The sequence below is a fragment of the Juglans microcarpa x Juglans regia genome, chromosome 5S, assembly GCF_004785595.1.
Source record: "Juglans microcarpa x Juglans regia isolate MS1-56 chromosome 5S, Jm3101_v1.0, whole genome shotgun sequence".
NCBI classification, from domain to species: domain Eukaryota; kingdom Viridiplantae; phylum Streptophyta; class Magnoliopsida; order Fagales; family Juglandaceae; genus Juglans; species Juglans microcarpa x Juglans regia.
Window position 1 is genome coordinate 13,953,404 of NC_054603.1, and position 24,535 is coordinate 13,977,938.

At 38.0% G+C, this 24,535-nt stretch overlaps 1 protein-coding gene across 1 annotated transcript; it reads right to left on the reverse strand.

The window, feature by feature from the left end:
- Positions 1–1,793: 1,793 nt before the first annotated feature.
- On the reverse strand, positions 1,794–7,563 carry LOC121267517. The gene is made up of 6 exons (XM_041171404.1): positions 7,484–7,563; positions 6,981–7,152; positions 4,520–4,999; positions 3,737–3,889; positions 2,716–3,152; positions 1,794–2,580 (listed from the first exon to the last, which is right to left on the reverse strand). The coding sequence occupies exons 2-6, from the start codon at positions 7,117–7,119 to the stop codon at positions 1,951–1,953; spliced, it is 1,839 nt and encodes a 612-aa protein (XP_041027338.1). The 5' UTR covers positions 7,120–7,152; positions 7,484–7,563; the 3' UTR covers positions 1,794–1,950.
- Between the last annotated feature and the right edge of the window lie 16,972 nt (positions 7,564–24,535).

Consider the following 24,535-nt stretch of genomic DNA (forward strand, 5'->3'; position numbering starts at 1 on the left):
TATCAGGTATAATGAAATTTAATTATTTTACTTGTCCTATCTGGCATTTCGCTTCATCATATTTTCAATTTCTTTGCAGGAGCGAAGTTCTATAAACAAAACAAATAGATCAAAATTGAAGATTAATCATCATGCAGGCTCAAGATCTTTCCATCGCCTTTCTAAGAAATTGGTATTGCTATTTTTTTTTATTGGATATAGTTAATTATTTGGATGAATCATAATGACTTTATATCTTAACACATTTATTGTAGCAAGATTCAGATACTAATTATGATCTGACAAAATTATATGCTGCATCGCACACTGATCGTAATAGAGAGTGGACTCATCCTGATGCCCATGAAAATTATGTAAGTTTTATAACCTGTTTTAATTAAATATATTAGAATATTTATGACGATATTAATTCTTTATCTTATATATGGCTAGGATAAAACGATTGCCCTACGTGCTGAATCTGCGTCAGATCAAAATTCCTCAACAAGTGATATTGAGATTTTTACACAAGTCCTGGGTCAACGTTCAGGATATTTGAGGGGTTTGGGTCGTTGTGTAAAGCCTGGTCCCTCTTCCTCTTCTTCTGGGAATGCATCTATGACTTCTATAGCGCTAGAGAATGCGAATTCCAGAATCGAAGAATTGACTGCAAGACAGCATGAGTTAGAGGCTCAATTGGCAAAATAAGCAAATATGGAGATGCGCCTCAAACAACATGAAGAACAACAAGAAGAGTTCAGAAGACAGATGCAACTCCAAATGCAGCAGCTTATGCAACAGTACAGGCCTCTAAGCAACTGATGGATTTTGGGATTATCTATTTATGTACGAACAATGCCCGTCTCGACTGTTATTTATTTAATTTGCGCTTATTTTAACACTTTTGTGAGTGTTAAACAGTTTCTAATGTATTTTTTCAAATAGTATGAATGTCTATTTGGTTTTCTATTATTGATTTAAATTAAAGAGATATCGTTCGAACGAACGTAAAACGTTCGAACTCTATGTAACGACAATAGCGTTCGAACGTAAACGTAATGTTCGAACGAAATTTATGTTCGTAGAGTTCGAACGATCACACAACGTTCGAACGTAAATAATTTCAGTCGTGTTCGAACATAGCCTATACCGTTCGAACCCATATACCGTTCGACCTGACCATTTAACGTTCGAACACAAAGACAATTCATAACGTTCGAACGAATTCATGTGTGTTCGAACATATTTCAAAATCGTTCAAACACGTCACAACTGTTCGAACTTAAAATTTTTTCCGTTCGAACCATTTTCTAGGACGAATTTAAACCGTGACAAAAAAAATTTTCGTTCGAACGTGTTCGAACGGTTTCCTTCAATTTCGTCCTAAAAGAAATTTTTTGGGACGAAATGGTGATTTTCGTCCCAAAATACTTTTTGGTACAGTGATATTGGAACGACTTTGGGAGGAATTTTTTTCGTCCCAAAAATTTTTTTGGGACGAAATTGGGGTCTTTTGGGACCCTTTCTGTTGTAGTGCGAGCTGCCATGGACTCCAAGCGGAAAGAACTCATTGTAGGTGATGGTGGACAGGCTAACCAAAAGTGCCAATTTCCTTCCAGTTATCAACACGTGCGGACACCCTAGGGAAGTTGACCCGATTACTTGTGGATGGGCACGTTACTCAACAAATGGAACTTCTTACTAAATGGTTGCGATTGACCACAACCAAACTAACTTTGGATTTGGAAATGCAAAGTACAATTTATAATCAGTATATATATATATATATTAAAGGAAATTACTAAATCGATCTAGTCAATTATGAAGGTCAAATTGAAGTCTTGATGGAAATAATTCTATTTTCGTCCATCCTAGTGCAAAATCACTTGACTATCTTTAACAATCCCCCTCCCTTTTCTTTTGTCTTGCATTTTGGATTTTCTGCAAGTCAATTGCCTAATTGAATTCTTCCTAGAAAAGTCTACGTTCATGTGGTCGGAAAAGAAACCTAGACCCATACATTGAGCGGAATATATCAGCCCAAAGTCTAAAATGTAAAATAAAAAACAAAGTAACTGGGATACCAGCCAAACTTATTATAACAATCGGAATACTTGCGATTTCACTATCATATACCAGAAAGCAGGTTGCGCTGAACGTTACCACCATGCCTGCTATAGAGATGAAAAGTGCTGTCAGTCCAAACAACAACCTTGCAGGTAATGACTGAAGGAAATCCTCTTCTGCATAACGTGACGTGAGAATTGACAAGAATATCAATATCGCAGTCGAGGAAGAGAGCAATGTAATTGCATCTGATATGAAGAATGCCATAAACCATTTATTTCTCAAGAAAATGGGAGTGCCTAGGTCTTGATTGTTGCCACCCGGTACAGTGAAGGCTGCAGTGAAAACTACAGTGGCAATCAATGTCGCCACAAGCATGCTATAGTTTGCTGTGTCCTTCATCCATTTTTCACCTTCTTTTTGTAAATTTTGATGTGTCTGTGTAAATAATTCCCAGGGAGTATCTGCAGGTTTCTTGTTTTCATCTAAATTCATCATCTCCGTGTATGAATGCTGAACAATCTTTTCTATCTCCTGTAATGATCAAGGTGTTAGCTAGTACGTAGTTGGTAAGTGAAAGTGCGATGGATATATATATGTGTGTGTGTGTGTGTGTGTGTGTGTGTGTGTATTGCTAGAAGAAAAGAAAACTTCAATAATGTAGAGAACCTTAAACCACAACAACTCTCGTTGCACTTGGAGTGCTGCTCCTGATATGGTATTTAGTCGGTCTGGAGGAGCTATTTCAGCAGCCAAGTGCAGCATATTGTTATTGTCTTGGTCAGTATAGAGTGCTATGATACCCTTGATAGAGCCTAACTCATATATTAGATTGAATACACTCTCTTGCCTATATTTAATAGCGAGGTGAAATATACTGCGGTTTTTCTCATCTACTCTCCATATGAGATCTGGATAAGAACGTATAAGCACAATAAGAAATTCAACATTCCCTGATCTAGCAGCATCAAAAAGGAAAGAGGAATGGCCGCGAACCAGCTTTATGAACTCTTTCTCTGGCAATAGTAGAACATTTTTCCAGAGAAGATCAACTAATCGACGTGCTATTGTACCCAACAAAGCTTCGTCATAGATCCCTCTGAACCCTGATATGATATATTAGCGATCAAAAGAAAAATCAACATTTACAACTATGTATTGAGACAAGAAAAAAACAGAGTACTTTTAATTCAATTTCTGATATTTTAAGGTGAGGTTGACTTCGGGTTCGATGGAAATATATCAGAGTGTTGATCACTGATTATATGGAATGATTTATCTCATAACAAGTAGACGTGATCGTGCAAGGCTAAGTTTAAATACTGAGTTGAGTTGAAAATTAAAAGTTAAATAAAATATTATTAAAATATTATTATTATTTTAGAATTCAGAAAAAATTGAATTACTTATTGTATTTTATGTAGAAATTTGTAAAAATTTTAATAATGAGATAAGATGGGTTGAGAGTTTTTATCATTTCAAAGAGTTTTTAGTAAATATATCATCAAATCATTAGCCTTCAGAAATCGATTAATTAATAGTACTTAGCCAGAATGTCAAAAGAAAATTAATCAATTAAAATACGGTAATTGCAATATATAAATATATTTATTTATAGACATGCGCACACATATTTTTTCGCACAAGCATGCATGCCAGTAAAGAAAGATTGGGTTGGAGGCAAACTGACAGGAGTACTTTAACCATATTTCCCAGACGGATAGCTGACTTTTGCTGCCGATTGCATAAGGCTTTTTAGCTAACTCTTGCAATGCTATCTTCCCATATGTATCCTTCATAGTTGATAATTCTGGATAATCTTTCAGAATTTTCAATGCTATTTCTGTCCACAAAAGCATGCAGTACAATTGATTTGATCATAGTCAAAGGTCAGTTAAAAAGAATCCCCTTGCATATGGCTAATAACAATATTATTGCAATGGATCATGTGGTAATTCTATCTGACAATTGAACAGAATCAGTGCTAAGGAACTCGATCCTATGATATATATAATACCCACTAAGTCCAAGTTCAATTACAGAAATTATTGGAATATAATTAGTTAAATATTTGGATCACTTTGAGCTCAAGACATCTACTCTAATACGATATTAAATCATCATTTATCTTAAAAATTTAAACTGATAAAAAAAGAAAAATTTAATTATTTAATTTATATTCTAATAGACATCAAAACAAAGGTAATGGTGGTGTTAAGATATAATATAAATGATTAAATCTACCTCTTCTCATATGCTTAAATTTTTAAAAAAAGTGTCAACTTCACGTAGTATCGGAATAGAGATTTTGAATTCGAACTCTAACTCTACACTCTATCTTATTTAATTAAATATTTAACGTGTTGGACCTACTCATTAAACAAGATTAATATAGCCCACACGTGAGGGACTGCTTGGACAAAATATAAATTTTGTTTAGACAAAAAATAAGCGAGATGAAGGATGTGCGTACCATATAAATCGCTGGAAATACAAGCAACCAGGATATCAATGCGTTCAAGAGGAGTCAAACGTTCAAAAGCAGTGACAGAGTATAGATAAGCCACCATGTTTCTATGTCCTTGCAAAACTGCCATGTAAAGCGGCGTCATTCTTTTCCTGCCACGGATCATTGGCAATTCTATGTTCTTCTTTACCATCTCCTCAGCAATTGACACGATTCCTGATGCAGCAGCGAAGCAAATGGCCGTATTTTCATGTAAGTTTTTCAGTGCTAATTCGTTCGGATTCATCCGTTCTACCAGTTCTTTTACAAAGCCTGTGTGCTCTGTTGCAGCTGCGATGTGAAGAACTTTATCCTTACGTCTTGTTATGGAATATGTAACGGCATCTGGATATGTATCAAGTACATCCTTAGCAGCTGGCCAATCACCTTTTAGGGCGGCTTTATAGAGACGGACGGAAGTGTCAAGAAAATGAAATCTTCTTGTCCCTGGAAAATTTTTTTGGACTGGCATAAGTAATCGCAGTATTTTGTTAATTAAAGATGCCTTTTAGTTTCTAAGTGAGAAGCTGGAAGGTAACATCAGGCCACATTATAAGAATGTTCTGTCTCTCGTTCTGTATATTTCCTAACGTACGTAAGAGTTTGGCGCATTTCAAATGCAGTCTTTGCAACAAGTTGGATGGTGTTAATTTAGCCCGTGGGTCTCAACTGGACACTCCGACTAAGTGACTAACACATTAGCCACAATATTGAACGTACGGTAGAAATTTCCACGATTAAAAGTACGTATAAGATTCCTAAGCTCGATTTGCCAAGCATGTCTACCATGGGAATCGGGAGTAACTATTGGGAATAAAAATAGGTAGTGGTCGCTGCTTACAAAACCCACTGCATGATAATAGTATAAGGTTGCATTTGGATGTTGAGTTGAGTTGAGTTGAGTTGAGTTGAGTTAATATTATTATAATATTATTTTTTAATATTATTATTATTTTAAAATTTGAAAAAGTTGAATTGTTTATTATATTTTGTATTGAAATTTGAAAAAATTGTAATGATGAGTTGTGATGAGTTAACATTCCAAATGAAGCCTAAAGCTACTTTTGAGTAATGTTAGATTCTAAGTCCTAAATGTAACAATTTTATACAAGCCTTTTGTAAAAATGTGGATCCCACCAAAAAAAATTGAATTTTTTACACTTTTCTATAGTAGAATCAACTTTTTTATAAATGACTTGTACGAATCTTGTATATTTAAAGCTTATATATATAATTTATCGTCACTTTTTACATAATCGCCATGAGCCCCATTTTTAGGAAATAACCCCCCACTCCCAAATATCTATTGTATCTGAAAATTTTATAAAAGGCTAAGATAGAAATGGAATTGTGAAAAAATGGAAGAAAATACTCTCGTTCTCTTAAATATCTCTTAAATACTCTCGTTTCATTAAATGAAGGGTCATTGCTGTCAAAGCCCAATTAAATAGGATGGTGGCCCAAATGGTTCGGAGCATTTGCACAACGCGGAAGTTCTTCTCACCAGTTCTCTGTATTGGTCATTTTGTTTGTCTAAAAGTTGCTCAGTTGCCCGAGTACCCATGGTTCGTTTGCTGTCCGATAACACATGATTATGCCGAGGACGTGATCAAGCAAGTTAGGTGGGCTGGTTTTCTTAGTTTCGTGCTAGGAGTGTTATTGCCGAGCTGTATGGTAAAATTGTTCGTTAAATATTAGATTTGTTTGATATATATATATATATATATAATGATTTGAAAAATTATCATGGCTCAAGGTGTTGAGCCCTTAGATATACACTAGACTCTCTGACTATGTGACTAACACATTACCGACAACGTTGAGTGCTAGAAATTACTGCAATTAAAAGCACGTATAAGATTCCCAAGCTCGATCTGCTAAGCATGTCAACCATGGGAATCATGGGGTAACCGTTGGGGATAAAGATAGGTAGTGGTCCCTCTCACAAAACCCACTATCTAACCGATCCAAAGTTGACACATGACAAGTATCTATGGACTTTACAAATCCTATAAAAGGCCACTCCATAAGATGGAAAGGGAATGGTGAATATGATGCACAAAATGACTAAATGACTAATTTAATCATCAGTGTCCCAGTCCTTCAGGACCCTGCCGGCAGAGTCCGGTGACAATTTTCTTGTTTTACAAGAGTTCAAATCAGTATGAGAAATGAGAGGGTCATCCGACAGTACTGTTGGCATTTTCCCTTGACAGAAAAACTTACGAACAGATGGTGTTAAAACCGCAAAGTTTTATATATTTAATTTTGAAATGGAGGATAAATCATAAAGTACTGTGAAATCAACGTTTAAAGTTATAATCTTTGCTCTAATATCATGTTCAATCATCAATTGTCCCAAAGCTTGTTCTCTAGTTTCATGCAAATGCCAATATGGGTGAGCTAGAGAGAGAGAGAAAGAACTTACTCTCATTAGCCTCATTTTCAGCATCATCGATTGGGGTCAACTCCTCTAATGATGTAGCTGCGTCCCAGTAATCTTCCGTTTGAGGAGATGATGGAACAGGAAAGAATCCTTGTTGATCCATAACGTTTCCATCACTCATCGTGGAAAAGCCTAGCTAGCTCACGGTCGACTCCTTCCGAAAAGCAAATCTCTGATGATCCATAATTCTTTAGATATGGAATATTTCTTTTGTTCGCTCGTAAGAAATACAAACAGATAGAAATGAATACTAAAATATGCTGAATATCATGAAGCACAGATGAATTTTTCATCTTCTTGCACATGATTTGTGAGCCAAATATTTGTGAAGTATGATCAGTACGTACATCAGTATAAACTTCGATGCAGATTGATGAATTTATGGATTGCTATTTGCTGAAAGAGAAAAAGTGCTAAATGCAAGATCACATCATGCAACTATAATATACACTGTAGATCTGTTAAAGGAGATTGTGAATGCTTACTTCTGCGGTTGCAAATTGAGCTTCAGAGCCTCCCAGGCAGCCAAATGAACTGAGGTTTTGGATTATCAACGTCCTTGCAGGAGCGTTTGACGACAAAGTCAAACATATGATCAAGAAGACCAGGTTCACCGTAATATGGACAAAAACACACCTATGAATGAGACGATATTCACTTATTAAATAATAAATATACTTTTTTAAAACCTCGACGTTTGTTTAAGTACTATTATTCTATCATAGCCAAGTCCACAGAAGTATAAAATAATATTCGAATCTTTGAGCGTAGTATTTAATTAATGTTTTTTGAACTACTACATTTAATTTATTAGCAGATATTTTTTTTTTTTTAACGATAATTCGTGAATATATAAAACTAGGTGAAGTCAGTTAAAAAAAAAAAAATACCCAATGAAATTCTCGCGGGAGTATGACGTCATAATTAATGTTTTTTGAACTACCACATGCAGCATGTTGCATTGAAATTTTGTTTTTGGGACCAAAGTCCTAAAGAATTTTTAAGATGTTCAACCAATTAGATTGGAAGTATTTTCACACCAACTTTTAAATTTTAGATATTTAACATTTTACTGGGAATATCATTCTAAAGTACAGTACTTGAGTTTGAGTTGTGAAAATTTGGGATGCTATTGTAAAGCTCGTTCTTGTGGTGTGATTTTATTTAAGAATAGTTTTAAAAAATGACATGAGAATTACTGAACTTTTTAAAATTCCTTCTTTCCTTCCCAAGATATAAAATATTATGTAATTAAAAATTTAAATTTGCTTTGAAATCTAAAAGAGAGTTTGCGGAAAAATTCATTGGATTAAATTAGAAAGACCTTTTTTTTCTACAAAATATGGATTCATACATTACATAAAATATACCAAGGTTTCTGTCACATTTTCCTTGAGCTATGTTCATCCTAATGTTTCATCCTCATTTCATTCCTAGAAGGACCATACAATAAAAATAAAATGAATCAAATACTCAATAAGTATTACTTCGTACTGTAAACATATACCAACATAAGTTTTCATTAATGCATTCTTCATTCTTCTACCTACTTTACATAAAGCATTTTCTTCCTTTGATTAGTGACTAAGGGTGTATGATTTGAGGGAAATGAGGTTGAAACTATCAGACAAAAAGCAAACTAGGATTTTTGAACTATTGTGAATTTGCTGCACTGCTATTGCTTATGATTTTTGCAGTTGTCTGAAACTCTAAGAGTCCTTCTACTTGCTACTCTAGGTCAAGATTGATCGGGAAGAGATTATCATATACTAAAACTAAGAAGGAAAGGAAGAAGGGATGCCAAAAGAAAAGATTCTGGACTACTAGCTTGACACTACGGCCTGAAAATTGAAATTTTGGTGTTAATGCTAACATAATTTTCGATTGTTGCTGTTGCAGTCCTTTGTAGCTGTGGTTCCTCAAATTTTGGATGACTAAATTGGTTAGGTTGGTTTCCATTATGTTGTTAAAAGATGTCTTGATGTTGAAACCACAACAGAGGAGGAGAAGAGAGGGAAAGTAGCAGTTCTAAGTTTGAAAATAGAAGCTTGATATGGCCTGAAATTCTACAACTGTTGCTCTTTTGCTTTTTGTATGAGTTTATGCTACACTTGGGTGGTTTCATCTGGTCTACGATCCTTATGGTGACAACCGCCATAAGTGAGAACAATCAATAAAATTGGGGTTCAGTTAAAAAAAAAAAAAAAAATATCCTTGTGGTGACAGCTACAAAAAGAAAGAAACTGAATTTAGTGTTGTTGCTTGAAGGTGTCGTGTACTTGAGGTATGAAGATCCAAATGTGTTATTGTTGCTCCAACCTCTCTTTGTTACTACATTGCTGAATTTCATAGGTTGCTGGTTGCTGTTTGAGGCATCTAAATTCTGCTGTAGTAGATGAGATACTTTTTGAGGTGATCTCGAACAAGGTAAATCAGTGACTAAGGTGATGAGAGTTGAGAGGAAGGAAGGTTGAAGCTATCGGGTTGAATATTTTTCTTGCTACTGCAACATGATTTTCTCCTACTATTGTCCATGATATTGTTGCCTTATTTCTACTAAAGGTCAAAATGGTGACTGATTCCACTTCTCATGGTGGCCCGAGACAGAGATCTAAAAGTGACAAGTGACTAGAATAGAGGACAAGTAAAGAACATAGAAGATCAAGCTGGAATGAAAGGTATGTATGTGACAAGTATGCAGCTAAGTTTTTTGTTTTCCACTGATGTTTCCCACTGCCATTTGGTGAAATTATAAGCTTCTAATGTCTCAGAACCATGAAAGGTAGAAGAAAATTCAAAGGAACTTTGGAAGGAAAGCAGAGGAAAACAAAGTAACTTGGAACTCAAGCAGTAAAGCAAGAGAATAAAAAAAGGGGGGGAGGGGGTAGAAGTGAGTATAATGAAATTTCTAACTGCTAGAAGGGCCCTTATATAGGCAGCAGGGATGCTTGGCCTACCAAGGCGTCATAACTCCACGAATCACCGTGAGTCACCACATGTCCTCCCAGAGAACTAGAATCCCTTGATTAATGCAACCGTTGCAAGGCATATCTACTGATACGACGTGCAGAATTAATACCAGTAAAGAGCAAAGCCATAACACAGAAATTGAATGGATGCCATTTAATGCGGAAACATAACTAGCTTTGGGTTGCCACGTACGTAAAATACAAACGGTCACTCAGCGTGCGACTAGGTAAGCTGAGAACTTGACGTGGCATAAATGAAGGAGGAGATAAGAAGAGTTCTTCCCAGACACTTCCAGAAAGAACTGGTGGGGTAACTATAAGAGACTTATTCCCATTACTCAGAACCCACTAGGTTTCCAACCATTACTCGGCCCGAGGGTGCTAGGTAGTCAACAAGGTAGGTTGGCCAAACAATTCACGGCTGCTTTTAGAACCCAGAAATTTGAACAAAAATAAAAATGAGGAGCAAAGAAGGAAGGAAAAAAATCAAACAACAGCGAGCAAAAATCAGTGATAGCAGCTAAACGCTCCGGTTTGTCTCCTTAAAAACTTGTGTAAATTCTGTTTTACTAACATAATTATTTTTTGTGGTGCAAAAATCGTCTAGTTTCAATCGGCAAAGTCAACTCTACTAAATGAGAACCTTATCAACAACTTACCTCTCCGCGAGGCAAAAAAAGAAAGAAAAAGCAAATGCAAATAAAAGAGAAAGGAAAATGGCGAAGGAAGCCAGCGGGATGGGCCGAGAAACTTCAAAGGTCAAAGTAGCTAGCGGGGTCGAAAAAGGTAAACTAGCTGCCAGTAAGGTAGGCCGAAAAGCCTTAAAGGTGCGGCTCAACACGGCCACCTGAGTAACGATTAAAACAATGGCCGTACTCTGAGAACGACTCTCCATAAAGGATACGTAAGCACAGCATGACCAGCCAACGAGGTAGGTAGGAGCTCTGCAAACCCCTATACCACGGTCCCCAGGTCAACCACACAAAAACAAAAGAAGAAATGAAAAAGAGGCAAAGATGAGACATGACAAACAAGATATGTATATTAGTCGGTGTGTATATATGTACAAACTGCTAGGCAACAAAATGTGGTTATATGTGTAAAAAAATAAAAAATCTAAGCCTCAGCGCTAGGAGCATCGGTCTCTACAGCAACAAAAGCAAGGTTGGCTGGTTTAGCGGCAACAAGAACAAGGTCGGTTGGCTCCACTAATGCCGACACAAGTATAGCGAGACCAGGGAAAACATTTGGCATCTCTTTCTTTCCCAATTCGCGGTTGGCTTCAAAAGAGGCCTCATCGATGGGAATTTTCGCAAGAGCAAGTCGTTGAAGGTACTTGGTGAAAGATCTCGAACCAGCTCCGAACTCTCCTGAAGGAATGCCCTCATTGATCTACGACCTTCAACAATCCCGCATCCCCAAGCCTTGTCGTAAAACTTCGGGAACCACCTTAGCTGCCCTTTTAAGGAGAAAGTGGCACCCTGAAGACTTGGTTCAGTTGCTCCAACCGTTTCCTCTCCCCTCGCGCTTGGGATAAGTCACCTTGGAGACTTGGTTCAACTGCTCCAACCGGTCCCTCTCCTCCCGTGCCGAAGATAAGCCACCTTGGAGACTTTGATTAAGTCGTTCTAGTCGGGTTCTCTCTCCTCTTCGCACTTCTATTTGTACTTCCTCTGGTAGTGCTCCAACCTTTTCACTCTCTTGTACTCACCCGATAGGTTGAGTCTCGTCCTCTCAAGTTCATGCTTCAGTGTTCTCTCTCCTCCAAGCTCCCCTGAACGGCTGCCTCCTGATCATCCATGATGGAAGTCGCAAGATGAGAGGTGCCCTGGCGACATAAAGAAAAGGCTAAGAAAAAAGAAAAGAAAAGAAAGTAAAAGACGGGAAAGAAGCGATTGAACCTCGTGGAAAAAGCCCAATAAGTGCTCCGCAACCCTACCAATGGCTTCCTCTCGGCTCCCCTCCAGGGCCAACTGAAACAAAGAAGGAAGGACCTTTGAAAAGCCTGCAAACTCAGGCAATCCCGCAAAGACTTCAGAGGGAGCAGGTGGGTCATTGTTCAAAATCCCCGGGTGGGGGCCAATCGCAGCGTTTGGAAGAAAGTCGCCCCCTGCTAGACACTCAATCTGGGTGAGTGATTCACCACTCAGAATCTCACCAGCTGCATCACCTACGGAGCTGCCACCATCAGAAAACTCCACCTGGGCGGGTGGGTTGATGATTGGACTCCCCCTCTCTGGGAATGCGGCTTGGATAGAAGAATCTGCAACAGGACTCTTCGAAATCCCGAGGATGGTGATGTTTGGAGGAGACTTAATTCTTGTATGATCTCCTGCCTCTACGCGGTTGCTAGAGGTAACCTCCACCCCTTCATCAGCCACAGGGATTGACTCCTAACGGCCGAGCAAGAGAAAGAAGGAGGGGAGATCTGTGAAGAAGAATGTTGCCCCTCATTAGGAGCGGTAGATTAAAAAATGCTTTGAAGAAGGGCGTCCATCCCAACCTCACCCTAAGACACCTCAACAGTGACCACCAGTAGTGGAACCTAAAGAAAACTGCTCACCAGCCACAACCGGCGTTGGGACCGTTATCGTAATGGAGCGGCTGGTCTCCAAGGTAGCTGATCCCTGCACTAAAGAGTCCTGTACCCCGAGAAAAGGTCTATCCTTGTCCTGAACACTCTCCCAACAGGTTTTCTTCCCCTTATCCGGCAAAAGAATATCTGAGGGATGCCTCCAAAGTGGAACAACCTGGGGTCGTGTAACGACCAGCCTATCACCAGAAGGAAGGTGTCACAGAGGAGGCAGAGAACTCCTTAGACTCTCCTAAGAAAGAAGGACCTCAGAGAGAACACTGTCTGGATGGTTTTGCATGATTGCAAGACGGTTCACTTTACGGTTTAGGTAATTTGCTAAAGTCATTAATTGTAGTTGGTCATTTTGCTAGCCACGGATAATTGATGTTGTTCACTAAACATGTAGTGAAATGAAGTCGCTAATCTAATTTGTTTTCCATGGGAGGACATGATAAAGGGTACGGTTAGATAATGAAATGACAAAAGCGTGCCAACGTAGCGCCTTGTCATAATCTGACCCCGATCTACAGGTGATACAACAGTGAGAGTTGACATGTGACAAACTTCTCATTAGTACCAAGATAAACATGTTCAACTATATATATTCGTTATGCTCCTGTATTCAAGTGGAAGATAAAAATGTATGGGGTGCAAGACCACACAATAACAATATGCACACAGACCCCCCCCCCCCCCACTATATAGTATACTCAAAATCGTCACCAGTGAGAGTTGACATGTGACAAACTTCTCATTAGTACCAAGATAAACATGTTCAACTATATATATTCGTTATGCTCCTGTATTCAAGTGGAAGATAAAAATGTATGGGGTGCAAGACCACACAATAACAATATGCACACAGACCCCCCCCCCCCCGCCCCCCCCCCCCCCCCCCCCCCCCCCCCCCCCCACTATATAGTATACTCAAAATCGTCACCAGTGACGATTTCCCCCATGCAGGAGTGATGCTTAGGGATGTATGGAGGGACACATTTGTTTGGTTACAACCGACAAGTGTGTCTCACTAACCATTAATGTCATTGAGTTTATAAATAAGAATCCTTGTGCATATGTTTAAATTAACACTTTTACATCCCTTTGGTTAACATCCCGTGATCAGACCAAAACCCTAACAGAAATTCACCATATATTTGATTCTTACTTTTCCTTCATATACAACCTTAAGTACTCGACTTGACACAATTTCAACTTTGGCACAACATGGCATTTAAAGGACGGTTATTCTCACTATAACGAAACGCTATTGACCCCAACAAGATATTAAAGGATAATTTGTGCTAATAGGCTGGCATGTTTAATTAAATAAATCTAGTTATGATTGAGTCATCATTTACGATTGGAATCTGAATTAACATGACTCGGACCAAATACTGGAACAGTACGAATTGTAATTAGTCCAACCCATTTAATAAAAAAATGACAGAATTAGCCAATACATATAAAAAGCATTCGGCTAAACCTCACGCATCATGATATCGCAGTTCCCTATTTTTCCTTTTTTATTTTAAATTTTTAAAATCAGTAAAACCGAAAAAGAAAAAAGAAAATTCAAGTTTTTAATTCCAAATAGATTAGAATACTCTTTCTCAATGTTTCAGTATGCGCGTAGCTGACTAGGCATGCATTGGAAGTTTCCGCCACAATGCATTGCGCAATGCGCGTTATTGCGTGTTTTTATTTTAGTTTAGTCAATTTTGGTCGGCGGCATATAATAGGCATCATGCATGCATTATTGTAGCCAAGCCCGCGTCGACTTGGTCTTAATAATTACTTGTTTTTTGTGCTCTACTTGACTTTGTATTTAATATGAAAAAATTCAGGTTCATATAAACCCACGAAAACCAGCTGATACAAACTCATCTATTCCTTTAGGTTGGATTACTTTGGTAGCTGGAGGTACGTCTTCAACGCAGTCGAGGCCCGGATAACCCATCAATCACTACTGATCTTTTTTTCAGTCGGCCACTACCATCTATATATATTATAAATCTCTCTGTTTACTGGTATGGCTTTTTCTCTCCGCATGCAAGTTATCTTTCTAATGAATCTCCAATGATTATAGTTTGCAAAATGCATATAGTTTTTCAAATTAGATTACGATTTTCTTAATTATTTCAATATTGTAACTTTGCTACATATATATAATGATATATCCCATGAATGCATGCGTATGAAATCTCGTTGTATTTAATCATAGTTTCCTACATTTCATTGATCATATCGTTTCTATTCAATTTTTTTTCTTGATGAAACGGTGAATTAATATTCAGACAAAAAACATGTGAATTTTCGCGTTACTGTCATTACTTTATTTATGAACAGACCAGGAACTAATTATATATGGAAGAATATCGTGTTCAATAATATTGGATTTATTAATTTGGAATGTAAAGTCCCAATAGAAGGCTCAAACTTCATTAGTTATATTTTAAAAGGACTAGTCAATGATATAATAAGAATTTTATTGAAACCTTATAAAGAACAAGAACTTCTTATTCTCCAATAATTTGAGATCTCATACACTACCTACCCTTATCATTATCATATAGGTATCACATTGAGGTTATGAGTCTTCACAAGTTTTGTTAAGAGAAATTCAACCTTTGAAAATTTTCTCGAAAAGTTTTCAAAGACTTCAAAGATCAAAATCTTATGTCCGAAGAACTCTAATCCTAACTTTATGCAGAGCGTTTCTGCAAGACTAACTGGCTTGGCTGGTTGATTCAGGAAGAGAAAATAATGCCTCAAAAATCAAGTAAACAGCGCCAGTGTTATCCGCAACAGGATTTTTACCCTGCCCGGTCACAGTCAAGTAAATCAAGTACTCAGATAAGCTTGAAGGATACGGGGCAAGTGGCTCCTTGGAGTGATCGAGGCGTTGAGGGCCAGCAAGAAGTGCATAACAATCACAACTCGAGGAATCAGAAAAATCCCATAGGCAATCAGAGGCATGACCAACCAAATTCCGGGCAGAAGAGCCGAGACGATGAGGGCCGGCAAGTAGGGCATATTAACAATCACAAGTCGAGGAATCAGAAAAATCTCATAGGCAATCAGAGCCACCAACCAAATTCCGGGTGGAAGAGCCGAGAAGTTGAGGGGCGAGTGCACATGAATAACACCCCGAGTAATCAGAAAAATCCCACTGGAAATCAGATGATCAGCCGCCAATCATCCATTGTCATTGATAATGGCACAATAAAAGCTTTTATCTTGGTGTGTGTGTTTGGTTTTGCCATTTGGATTACTAAAAAATCTTGACATAGATGTTGATCAAGCACAATAAAATTATGCATCATAAGAGTGTCAAAACCCAAAAATAATACTGATTAATAATGTACCCATCCTAAGATTGCATATATGTAATGAGACCGTATCCTGTGTTGTTTCCTTGGATTAATCCTAGCTAGCTTCCTCACAACAGCTGTCCGCTTCCCTATTCTTCGGACTTCCTATTAAAATTTATGTCCTCCCATCACGTAATTGAATGGTTATAATGTATAGCTAGCCTTTGTTCAAACGGCCTCCTCGTGTCTATCTCGAAATGAAATAAATAAAATGCTACGCGTTTAGTTTGGTGATGAGTTTATAATTTGGATTAATGATTATTTTATGACCCTTTGATCGTTAAAAAAAAAAAAAAACTAAAGGCCGTTGATGGATAATTTCACCTTATTATCCAATCTCATTACATAATTTTCATGCCAAGAATTCGAAAAACAACAAGCAAGAATCTATAGTATAAAACACTTGCAGGCCATTGTATGCATGTAACTCAAGAAAATCTTCTAATTAGATAGTATTACATGATGACTCTCTTGCCCAAGTCCTTCCTGCCTTCTCATGGCCAAACATATATATATTTCTTGAAAAATATTTTAGAAGAAAATAATGATGGGAAAATATATAGCTTTTAAGAAAATTGATGGGTTAATTGGTCTTGATGAGGATTTTTTTCACCTTTTATTGGGGGGGGGGGGGGTATCTTTTCCACTGTGAAAGTCTAGCAAACACTGTGGAATTCTTATTAGGGGGATTTGTAACGCCCCAAACCCGGGTGGCTTGGAGAATTACTACCTGTCACTCATAAACATGTCTCCCAACACATCCAAAGGATAATCTCCAACAACTTCATAAATGAAAATCAATCTCAAATCTTCTCAATAATCTCATTATAAACTCCACACAATCTTTAATGCAATAATAATAAATCAAAGGGGTCCATAACTTCCCGATAGTCATAACAAACCAACTAAATATTTCATAAATCTTACTAAACTCAAGACATAAATAAAACCCAAAGATATTAAAACTAAGAACACCAGAAGTCCTTCTTCTACCAACATCTCCTCAGCTTTAGACACAAAGAGCATTCTAATCCAGGTCCTCATTTGGACTCACCACATCATCTGAAAAATATTATAATGATAGGGGGTGAGTCATCAACAACTCAGTAAGCAGAAATCATATGACTTGAATACGATCTCTATCCGTCTCGCCACCTATTCATAAGATAATATAAACTAAATATTAAAGTCCAACAATACACAATTGGTCTTAAACAACTCAAGAACTCAAACTCTAGACCATAATTCAACGAGTTTAATCAAACTTAACTAGCCAAATAACAATCCAGACAGCCCACACTTCGACCCAAAATATTCTATACTAAACTCAGTACGTTGGCTATAAGTGGAGACTGATTCGGAACTGAAAAAGTGTTTGCTGAAAGTTGGCTCGACAGTTGGCTCGAGCCAAGTTCGCTCGACAGTCCGCTCGAGCGAAGGCAAGTCAGAGAGGTTCGCTCGAGTATCGCTCGACACTCCGCTCGAGCTAAAGCAAGACAGAGAGGTTCGCTCGAGTCTCGCTCGACACTCCGCTCGAGCGAATGCAAGTCAGAGAGGTTCGCTCGAGTCTCGCTCGACACTCCGCTCAAGCCAATGCTCATTTGGCTGTTCGCTCGAATCGCGCTCGACAGTCTGCTCGAGCGAAGTACGCAGATTTTGCCAACAAAACCAGTTTACACTACACAAAGCACTCTTCTTTCCATTCCCAACTCCATAACATAAAGTATAAACTAACACTTCCAAATATTTTCTCCACCACCAGTCCAACAATTCCACTACAATGAAACTTCAAATAATCCAAACCTAGGACAAAACACCAACCCGAAATACTCACCACGCAACAACCAGAAAAACTCACAAAAACTACTCAAACTCACAGCCAAAACAGATATTGCATCAAAAAGAAGATAAACCAAACCCAAAACTAAGAAGCAGAAATCGCACAGTTACAGAAGGAGAAACCGATACTTGGATGAGAAAGAAACCCTTACCAATCGAAAATGGAGGGGATGCGAATTGATGCCCGTGAGTTGCAGACGGAAACCAAAATGCAGAAATGGAGGAAAAACAGAGTATAGCAGACGGCAACACTCGGGAAACCAGAAGCAACGCAGCAACAGAAATCCACGTGAGGAGGTCTAGGGCATGGGATTCGGAAACTCAAACTAATGCCAGTAACCAGAAACAAAGATGAAATCGAAAAGAGAAGAGGGAGACGTGGGAGATGTGGGAGACGTGGGAGACGAGAGAGAGTTGCTGGAGAAACTTAAATAATAACTGAAAATGCGAAGAGAAAGGGAGAAAGTGACGGAGATGGAGGAAGAGAACTACTAACCTCCCTAAAACGACGCCGCTTGGTGGTCTCACTAAGCACTGAAATGGCTGGGCCATTTCCACGCACGGTTCCAAGCCACTTTGACAAAGAAACTGGGCCTTACAGGATTTTTCTAAACATGTTGTCGGAATGTGCCCATTGCTCAATGAAATGCGTGTATCGATTTTGAAATCGATGTATTCTGACTGCTGCCCAGATTTCAAAATCTCTTAAGAGATGTAAGGTATCTCTTGCTATGTCTTCTGTTTCCCAATTGTTAGCTTCCTAAGGGTGGTTGATGCAAGAGATGGCATTCGAGGAGTCACCTTCTATGATGATTTTTTTTATCTGCTATATGTGTGCTTCCTTCACTCCTATGAAGGCTGTCATGGCCTTCCCTTGGTTTGGATTTGTAATGCCCCGTTCCCGGAGGTCAGGAGAGTTAGCTCCTATTACTCAAAAACATCTCCAATAATCAATAATAAATAAACAGAAATTTCACAAAATACTTAACTTATTTGTTCGATTCAAAAATGTGTTCCTCCATTGAAATACTAAACAAAAACCTCAATAAAATAAAATAACATCTCCACAAAGACTCAAATTATTCATAACTTGACGTACCAAAATAACCGCGGGAGATAAAACTACTAAATATGGTCCTCCAAAATACTTGTGCCCTTAGCACTTATTCATCTATGATCATCAGACTTTTTCAATGCTTCCTACTCTTATTCTCTAGCTAAATCATAAAAATATCTGAAAAATGTTATGGAGATAAGGGGTGAGTTATCAACAACTCAGCAAGCAGAGAGCATATACTAGTATGTAAACATAAGCATTTATCAAATTTTGAAATGCTGAACAAAATATTTTCTCTCAGAATGCAGAATCAGAAAACTTGTTTTCAGAATTCAAAATCGAAACATGTTACCAAAAATATAAGAGCGAAACTTTCAGAAAACATTCTTATTTAAAATTTCATTGGCATAGCATAACCAAAACATCATATCAGAACAGAATTACATGTTTAACTCCTGTGGTAGGGTTGTGCATTCTGTGGAAAGCCAAGCAGAACATAAATCACCATGAATATCAAAGCGATTGCACTCAGAATAAAAAAAAACCATTATTATATCCCATGGTGGGCCATATGTCACTATTATATCCCGTGACAGAGCCAGAAGTCACTATTGTATCCCGTAAAAGGGCCAAAAGCCACTATTATATCCTGTAATAGGGCCAGATGTCACTATTGTATCCAGTGACAGGGTTAGAGGTCACTATTAGATCCCGTGACAGGGTCACATATCAGAACAAATAAGAATCAAAATCACATCAGAATCAAAGTTAGAGTCAAAACATAATCAAAACGTCATGCCAAAGGTTTTTCAAATGCCAAATCATTCCAAAACAGATTACTGAACAAATTCAAAATATCTTCACGTCACATGCAAAAATTATCAATTTCCATATTCGCTCATATTTTTCTAAGTTCAATAACAGAATGCCAAAAATAAGCTCATGTCAACACCAGTCATGCCAGAAAATATTTTATTCTTATACAGAATCTCATGAGCAATGTAGAACAAATAATTGAGATCGTTTTAACATTCCTTTTCATAACATAACATGCACATTTTCAAAATTGACCTCAGTCTATTTTATTATTATGCAAAGTTTAGCATATGAATCCCACTTACCTGAACTTCTTAGTTTTTCATAATTTTCCTCAAAAAATGCCGAGTCAACTATAAATTGTCACCTTTAAAATAATCACATAAATCTATAAATTTCCAATCATTCACAAATTTAAACCATTTAAGCCTAAGCTTCTAAAATATCTATTTTAATTCTTCAATACCTAAAAATTTCCATAACCTTAAAATATCCCTTAATTCTAAAAAACCCATCTCAAAACTCAACTTCAACTAAAGACCAAGTCTAATCTACAAAAGCTTTTGTAAAACACAAGTTGAACATAAAACCAAAACCAGCCTAAAAACAACGTCCATTCAAAACCCATTTAAAATATACATTCAAATCTTACTTGGCTTAAGGGCAAAATATTAATCTCAAAAATCTATAATCTCCCCCTACCCTCTAACTTCATGTAACTACAGCACTTAGAAACACCCGCATATTTTCGAAACTCATAAGAGAGGGAAAATGTGCGACAGAAGCTCACCTTGAGGGAAGGAGGTCGCGGCGGAGTTGGGTTGCGGTGAAAGGTGGCTGTTTTGACAGTGTTGCATTGAGAGAGAAAAGGCGAATAGAGAGACGGAGAGTGAGTGCGCGAGAGAAAAGGGAGAAGCGTGAGAGGGACTCACCATGTGGGTAGCAGAGAAGCAACAACAAGGCGACTGGGAGCGGTGAAAGTGTGTCCTTAGTGGCTAAGGCAACCGGCGTGGGCGGTGGCTTAAAGGCGATGGCTTGGTTGAGCCAAGACTCCTTTGTTTTGGGAAACAGAAACAAAGTCCTCCAGCATTGGTGAGGCTGCATTTCTATGTTGAACGGCTAAGGAGTATGGGTCTATGGACGGGGTTGGCGGCTTGTGGTGGCGTTTTTCGATGTTGGTTCATGGCTGGCCATGGTGGTGCTATAGTAGTGGCGTTAGTTTTAACATGAAGATGGAGGCCGATATGGCCCACAGTGATGGTGGTTGCAGAAGGAAGCAGCGACTGCAAGGTGGTTCTGTGAAGGTGCTGGGTGTCGCAGGTAAGGTGGTGAAAAGCTACAAGTAATGAAGCACGTTTGGCACTTCGATACATAATGGACGAGTCTGTGCTATATGGCAGGGATCAACCGAGAGGAGCTTGGGACAGAAAGTACCTAGAGGCGGTGTGGCAGCAGCCGAGTCTTGGGTTGAGGAGGTTCAATATATACATGAGATTAAGGGTTGTGCATAAAGTGTATATATGTATATATAGAGAGTAAGGAAACCCTAGAAAGGATGAGAGGGAGAAACTGCATGAGAGACGTACATGCTATGGGGTCTACATGATCTCAGGGCATGGGCTTTTGGCTCATTTGAAAAATTCGGTCCACGTCTAGTAGTACCAAAAAATTTAATAAGTGGGCTTTTTCCTGTGTTTCGGGTATCGACTCAACCTAAAAAAATACTAGTAAATCCCAAGTGGGTTTTTCACAAGTAAAAACTCAAAAATTTTAGAAACCGGGCTTGGTGCAAGGTCGGGTGTTACAGGATTAGTGTTGCTTGTGAATTTGGTTACCACAAATCTCATGGATCCATTGTGTGATCTGCAAACTGTTGTTGTTGTGCTGCCTTATTTTCTAACTGCTACATCAAATGTGATTGAAAAGATATCATCTAAAGAAGGTGGAATCCATTTGGGAATGGTTTCAACATTTTTCCATGTCCAAGCTTTACAATGCTCCAAATAGATTTCTAAACTCTTTTTGACAAAATGATCTATTGTTGGGATTGTGGCATCTGAGCAATTTGATTTCTAGTGAACCAGAGATTATCCATTGCTCAAACAACAAAAATTTGAAAATGATGGGATCACTGACCGAGAGGTTTAATTGGTTTGAGGGATTCAAAATCTGATTTATCCAATTATTAATACCTAGGTGCAGAAAAGATGAGATGTCCAAAGGCTAGGGAGACTATCTCCGCAAGATTCTTATGACGCCCTAACTCCCACGTATGGAAACGCGGAGATCGTGACGTTGGGATGATGATAATACGGGTCACACATCCCAACGAAAAGTGCTCAAATGTGTGTAACATGCAAGAAGTGCACAACAAAAGTCGCAGCAGTTAATTAAAAGTTAGCCAACTAAGTACCAGAAATTTAAATACAGATATCCAAAATAAATTGCCTTTAAAAAGTTATACAGTTATCTAATATAAATATAATACAAATCAAATACATAGCCAAAAAATGGGAGACAAATCCCAATACACGAGCAAGTGATCCCAAATCACTTTTCCAGCGGAGCCAAATCCTTAGGCTCTTCGTCCTCATCTACATCAAAATCTGCAATACCATAAAACGATACCGCATGGAATTGAATATCGTGAGATTATGAATCTCAGCAAGTAATCAACTAAACAAGCCAAGAGATAAAAATGCATTAATGCAGCCAACAAACATGAGTACATGACAAAACATAAATGTGACCAAAACTTCATTTTTCTCTAAAATGATTATTTTCCCAACGCATGCCAAAAACCCCATTTGACCAAAACACGCCATGAATAATATCCGTCATTTTTTCAAAAAATGTGCTCGTAACCATTAAATCATAAACCGAAAACATAATCATTTATCAGACACTGTAGGCGGGAATCAAGGGCGGGACTCTACCACCATCCCTACAGTTCATTTTCACATAAGAGGTACTTATTAGAGCACTGTAGGCGGGAATCACAGGCTAGACTTTACCACCATCCCTACTTACTACCATCCCTACCGCATGCACCATAGGCGAGAATTACAAGCGGAACTATACCACCATCTCTGCTTACCACCATTCCTACCACGTGCACAGTAGGCGAGAATCGCAGGCGGGACTATACCACCATCCCTGCTTACCACCATCCCTACAGTCTCTTTTCCTTTCTCTCAAACCAGTCAATCCAATCATTTCAAACATACTCTAAATCATTTCTCACATGAAAATCCAGTATTTCAAGTATACACATAAACATGTATGGAATTATGTGAAAACTCAGTTTTCAGTTACAAACATGAACATGCGTGTAAATGCATTGTATATGACACAACACAAATATTCAACAACCAGCAAATCACAACATAGCCCAATAACACAAACTACTCCATCCTCCAATCCAACCGATCCCTTACTCCTCGAACTCAGTCTGGCACAACCAACCAATTCGCAGTAAATATGAGTTAGTGTAAAATACATTTAAATCTCAAAAGTTCTTTAAAAAAATACTTACAGTGCTATAGTATAATTTTCGAAGGATCACGGAGGTGCTAGAAGTGGCGGCACAGCAACGTAACAGTATAAAATGCACTATGGCCGTGGGTCTCAAAATGCTAGATTTTGAACGGGGACAAACGAAGACTTGAAATTACTAAGGAAGGGCTTATGGATATTGGTGAAGCTAATGGTGGTGATGGTTGGCCATGGGTGGCGGCGTGGAGAGCAGTTGAAGTCCAAAAAGCCCAAAATGAAAATGGAGTTGGATGGATTTCACCGGTGGCGGATCGGAGCTGAGGATGGGTGTGTTAGGTAGCTGGGGGTAGCCGGTGAAGTGGTGAAGAGGTGGTGGCCAATGGCGGCATGACGGCGGCACGCGAACACAAGGAGTGTCGCGGCTTGTAGCCTTGCATGGGGGCTCACGGCAGCTTAAGATGAGTTGGAAACGGAGGGATGAGGTTGCCGGCCAGTGGGGAGAAGAATGGGAGGGGCAGTGACTGAGATGGGCGGCACACGGCTGCGCGGGGTGGAGGACGATGCACGAACAGAGCGAGAGAGAGAGAGAGAGAGAGAGAGAGAGAGAGAGAGAGAGGAAATCGCACGGGAGAAGGAAGAGAGAAGAAAAAAAATGAGGAGAAAAAAAAAGAAAAGAAAAAGAGGAATAGAAAAAAGGAAAATGAAAAAATGAAAGAAATGAGATTCAATCCTCACATCTTAGATCACAAAAATAATCCAACGAAAAAAATTTCAAAATAGCAAGTTAAATAAAATAATTTAAACGTAATGATTAAATAAAAATAAAATAATTAAATCCAATAATAAACTAATTTAAAATAAAGAGTAATTTAAATAATGAACAATAATTAATAACAAGAAAACACATTGAATTAACAATTAAAAATTTTAAAATAATATCACGTAAATCATCTAAAATTTAAAACAAGAAAGCTCATAATCTTAATAAATACAATAATTTACTTAGTCAAAATACACGCAAATACGGGATATCACAATTCTTGTATAAGAACAATTCATGAAAAGATGATCAATGGTTTCTACTTCTAATTGGCGTAGTTTTTGGTCATTTGTTAAAGAAATACAGTTACTAAGTAAAAACTTAGTGGGCATGATGTCATTTGAAATTTTTCAGAGAAGTAGTTTTAAACAATCTTGCATTTTTAAGGACCAAAGTTTTTTCCAATCAGTTGTACGATGAGACTCATTTTGTTCATTGGATTGGAGAATAATTGCAGCATAGACTAATTTAACGGAGAATTTGCCTAATGAATGATGTATCCATTTAGGGATGTCTGGTTGATTATGAAAATGATATTTGAGTGAGATGGATTTTTTGGATTTCAGCTACTGATTCTTGTGTGAACAAAGCTTGG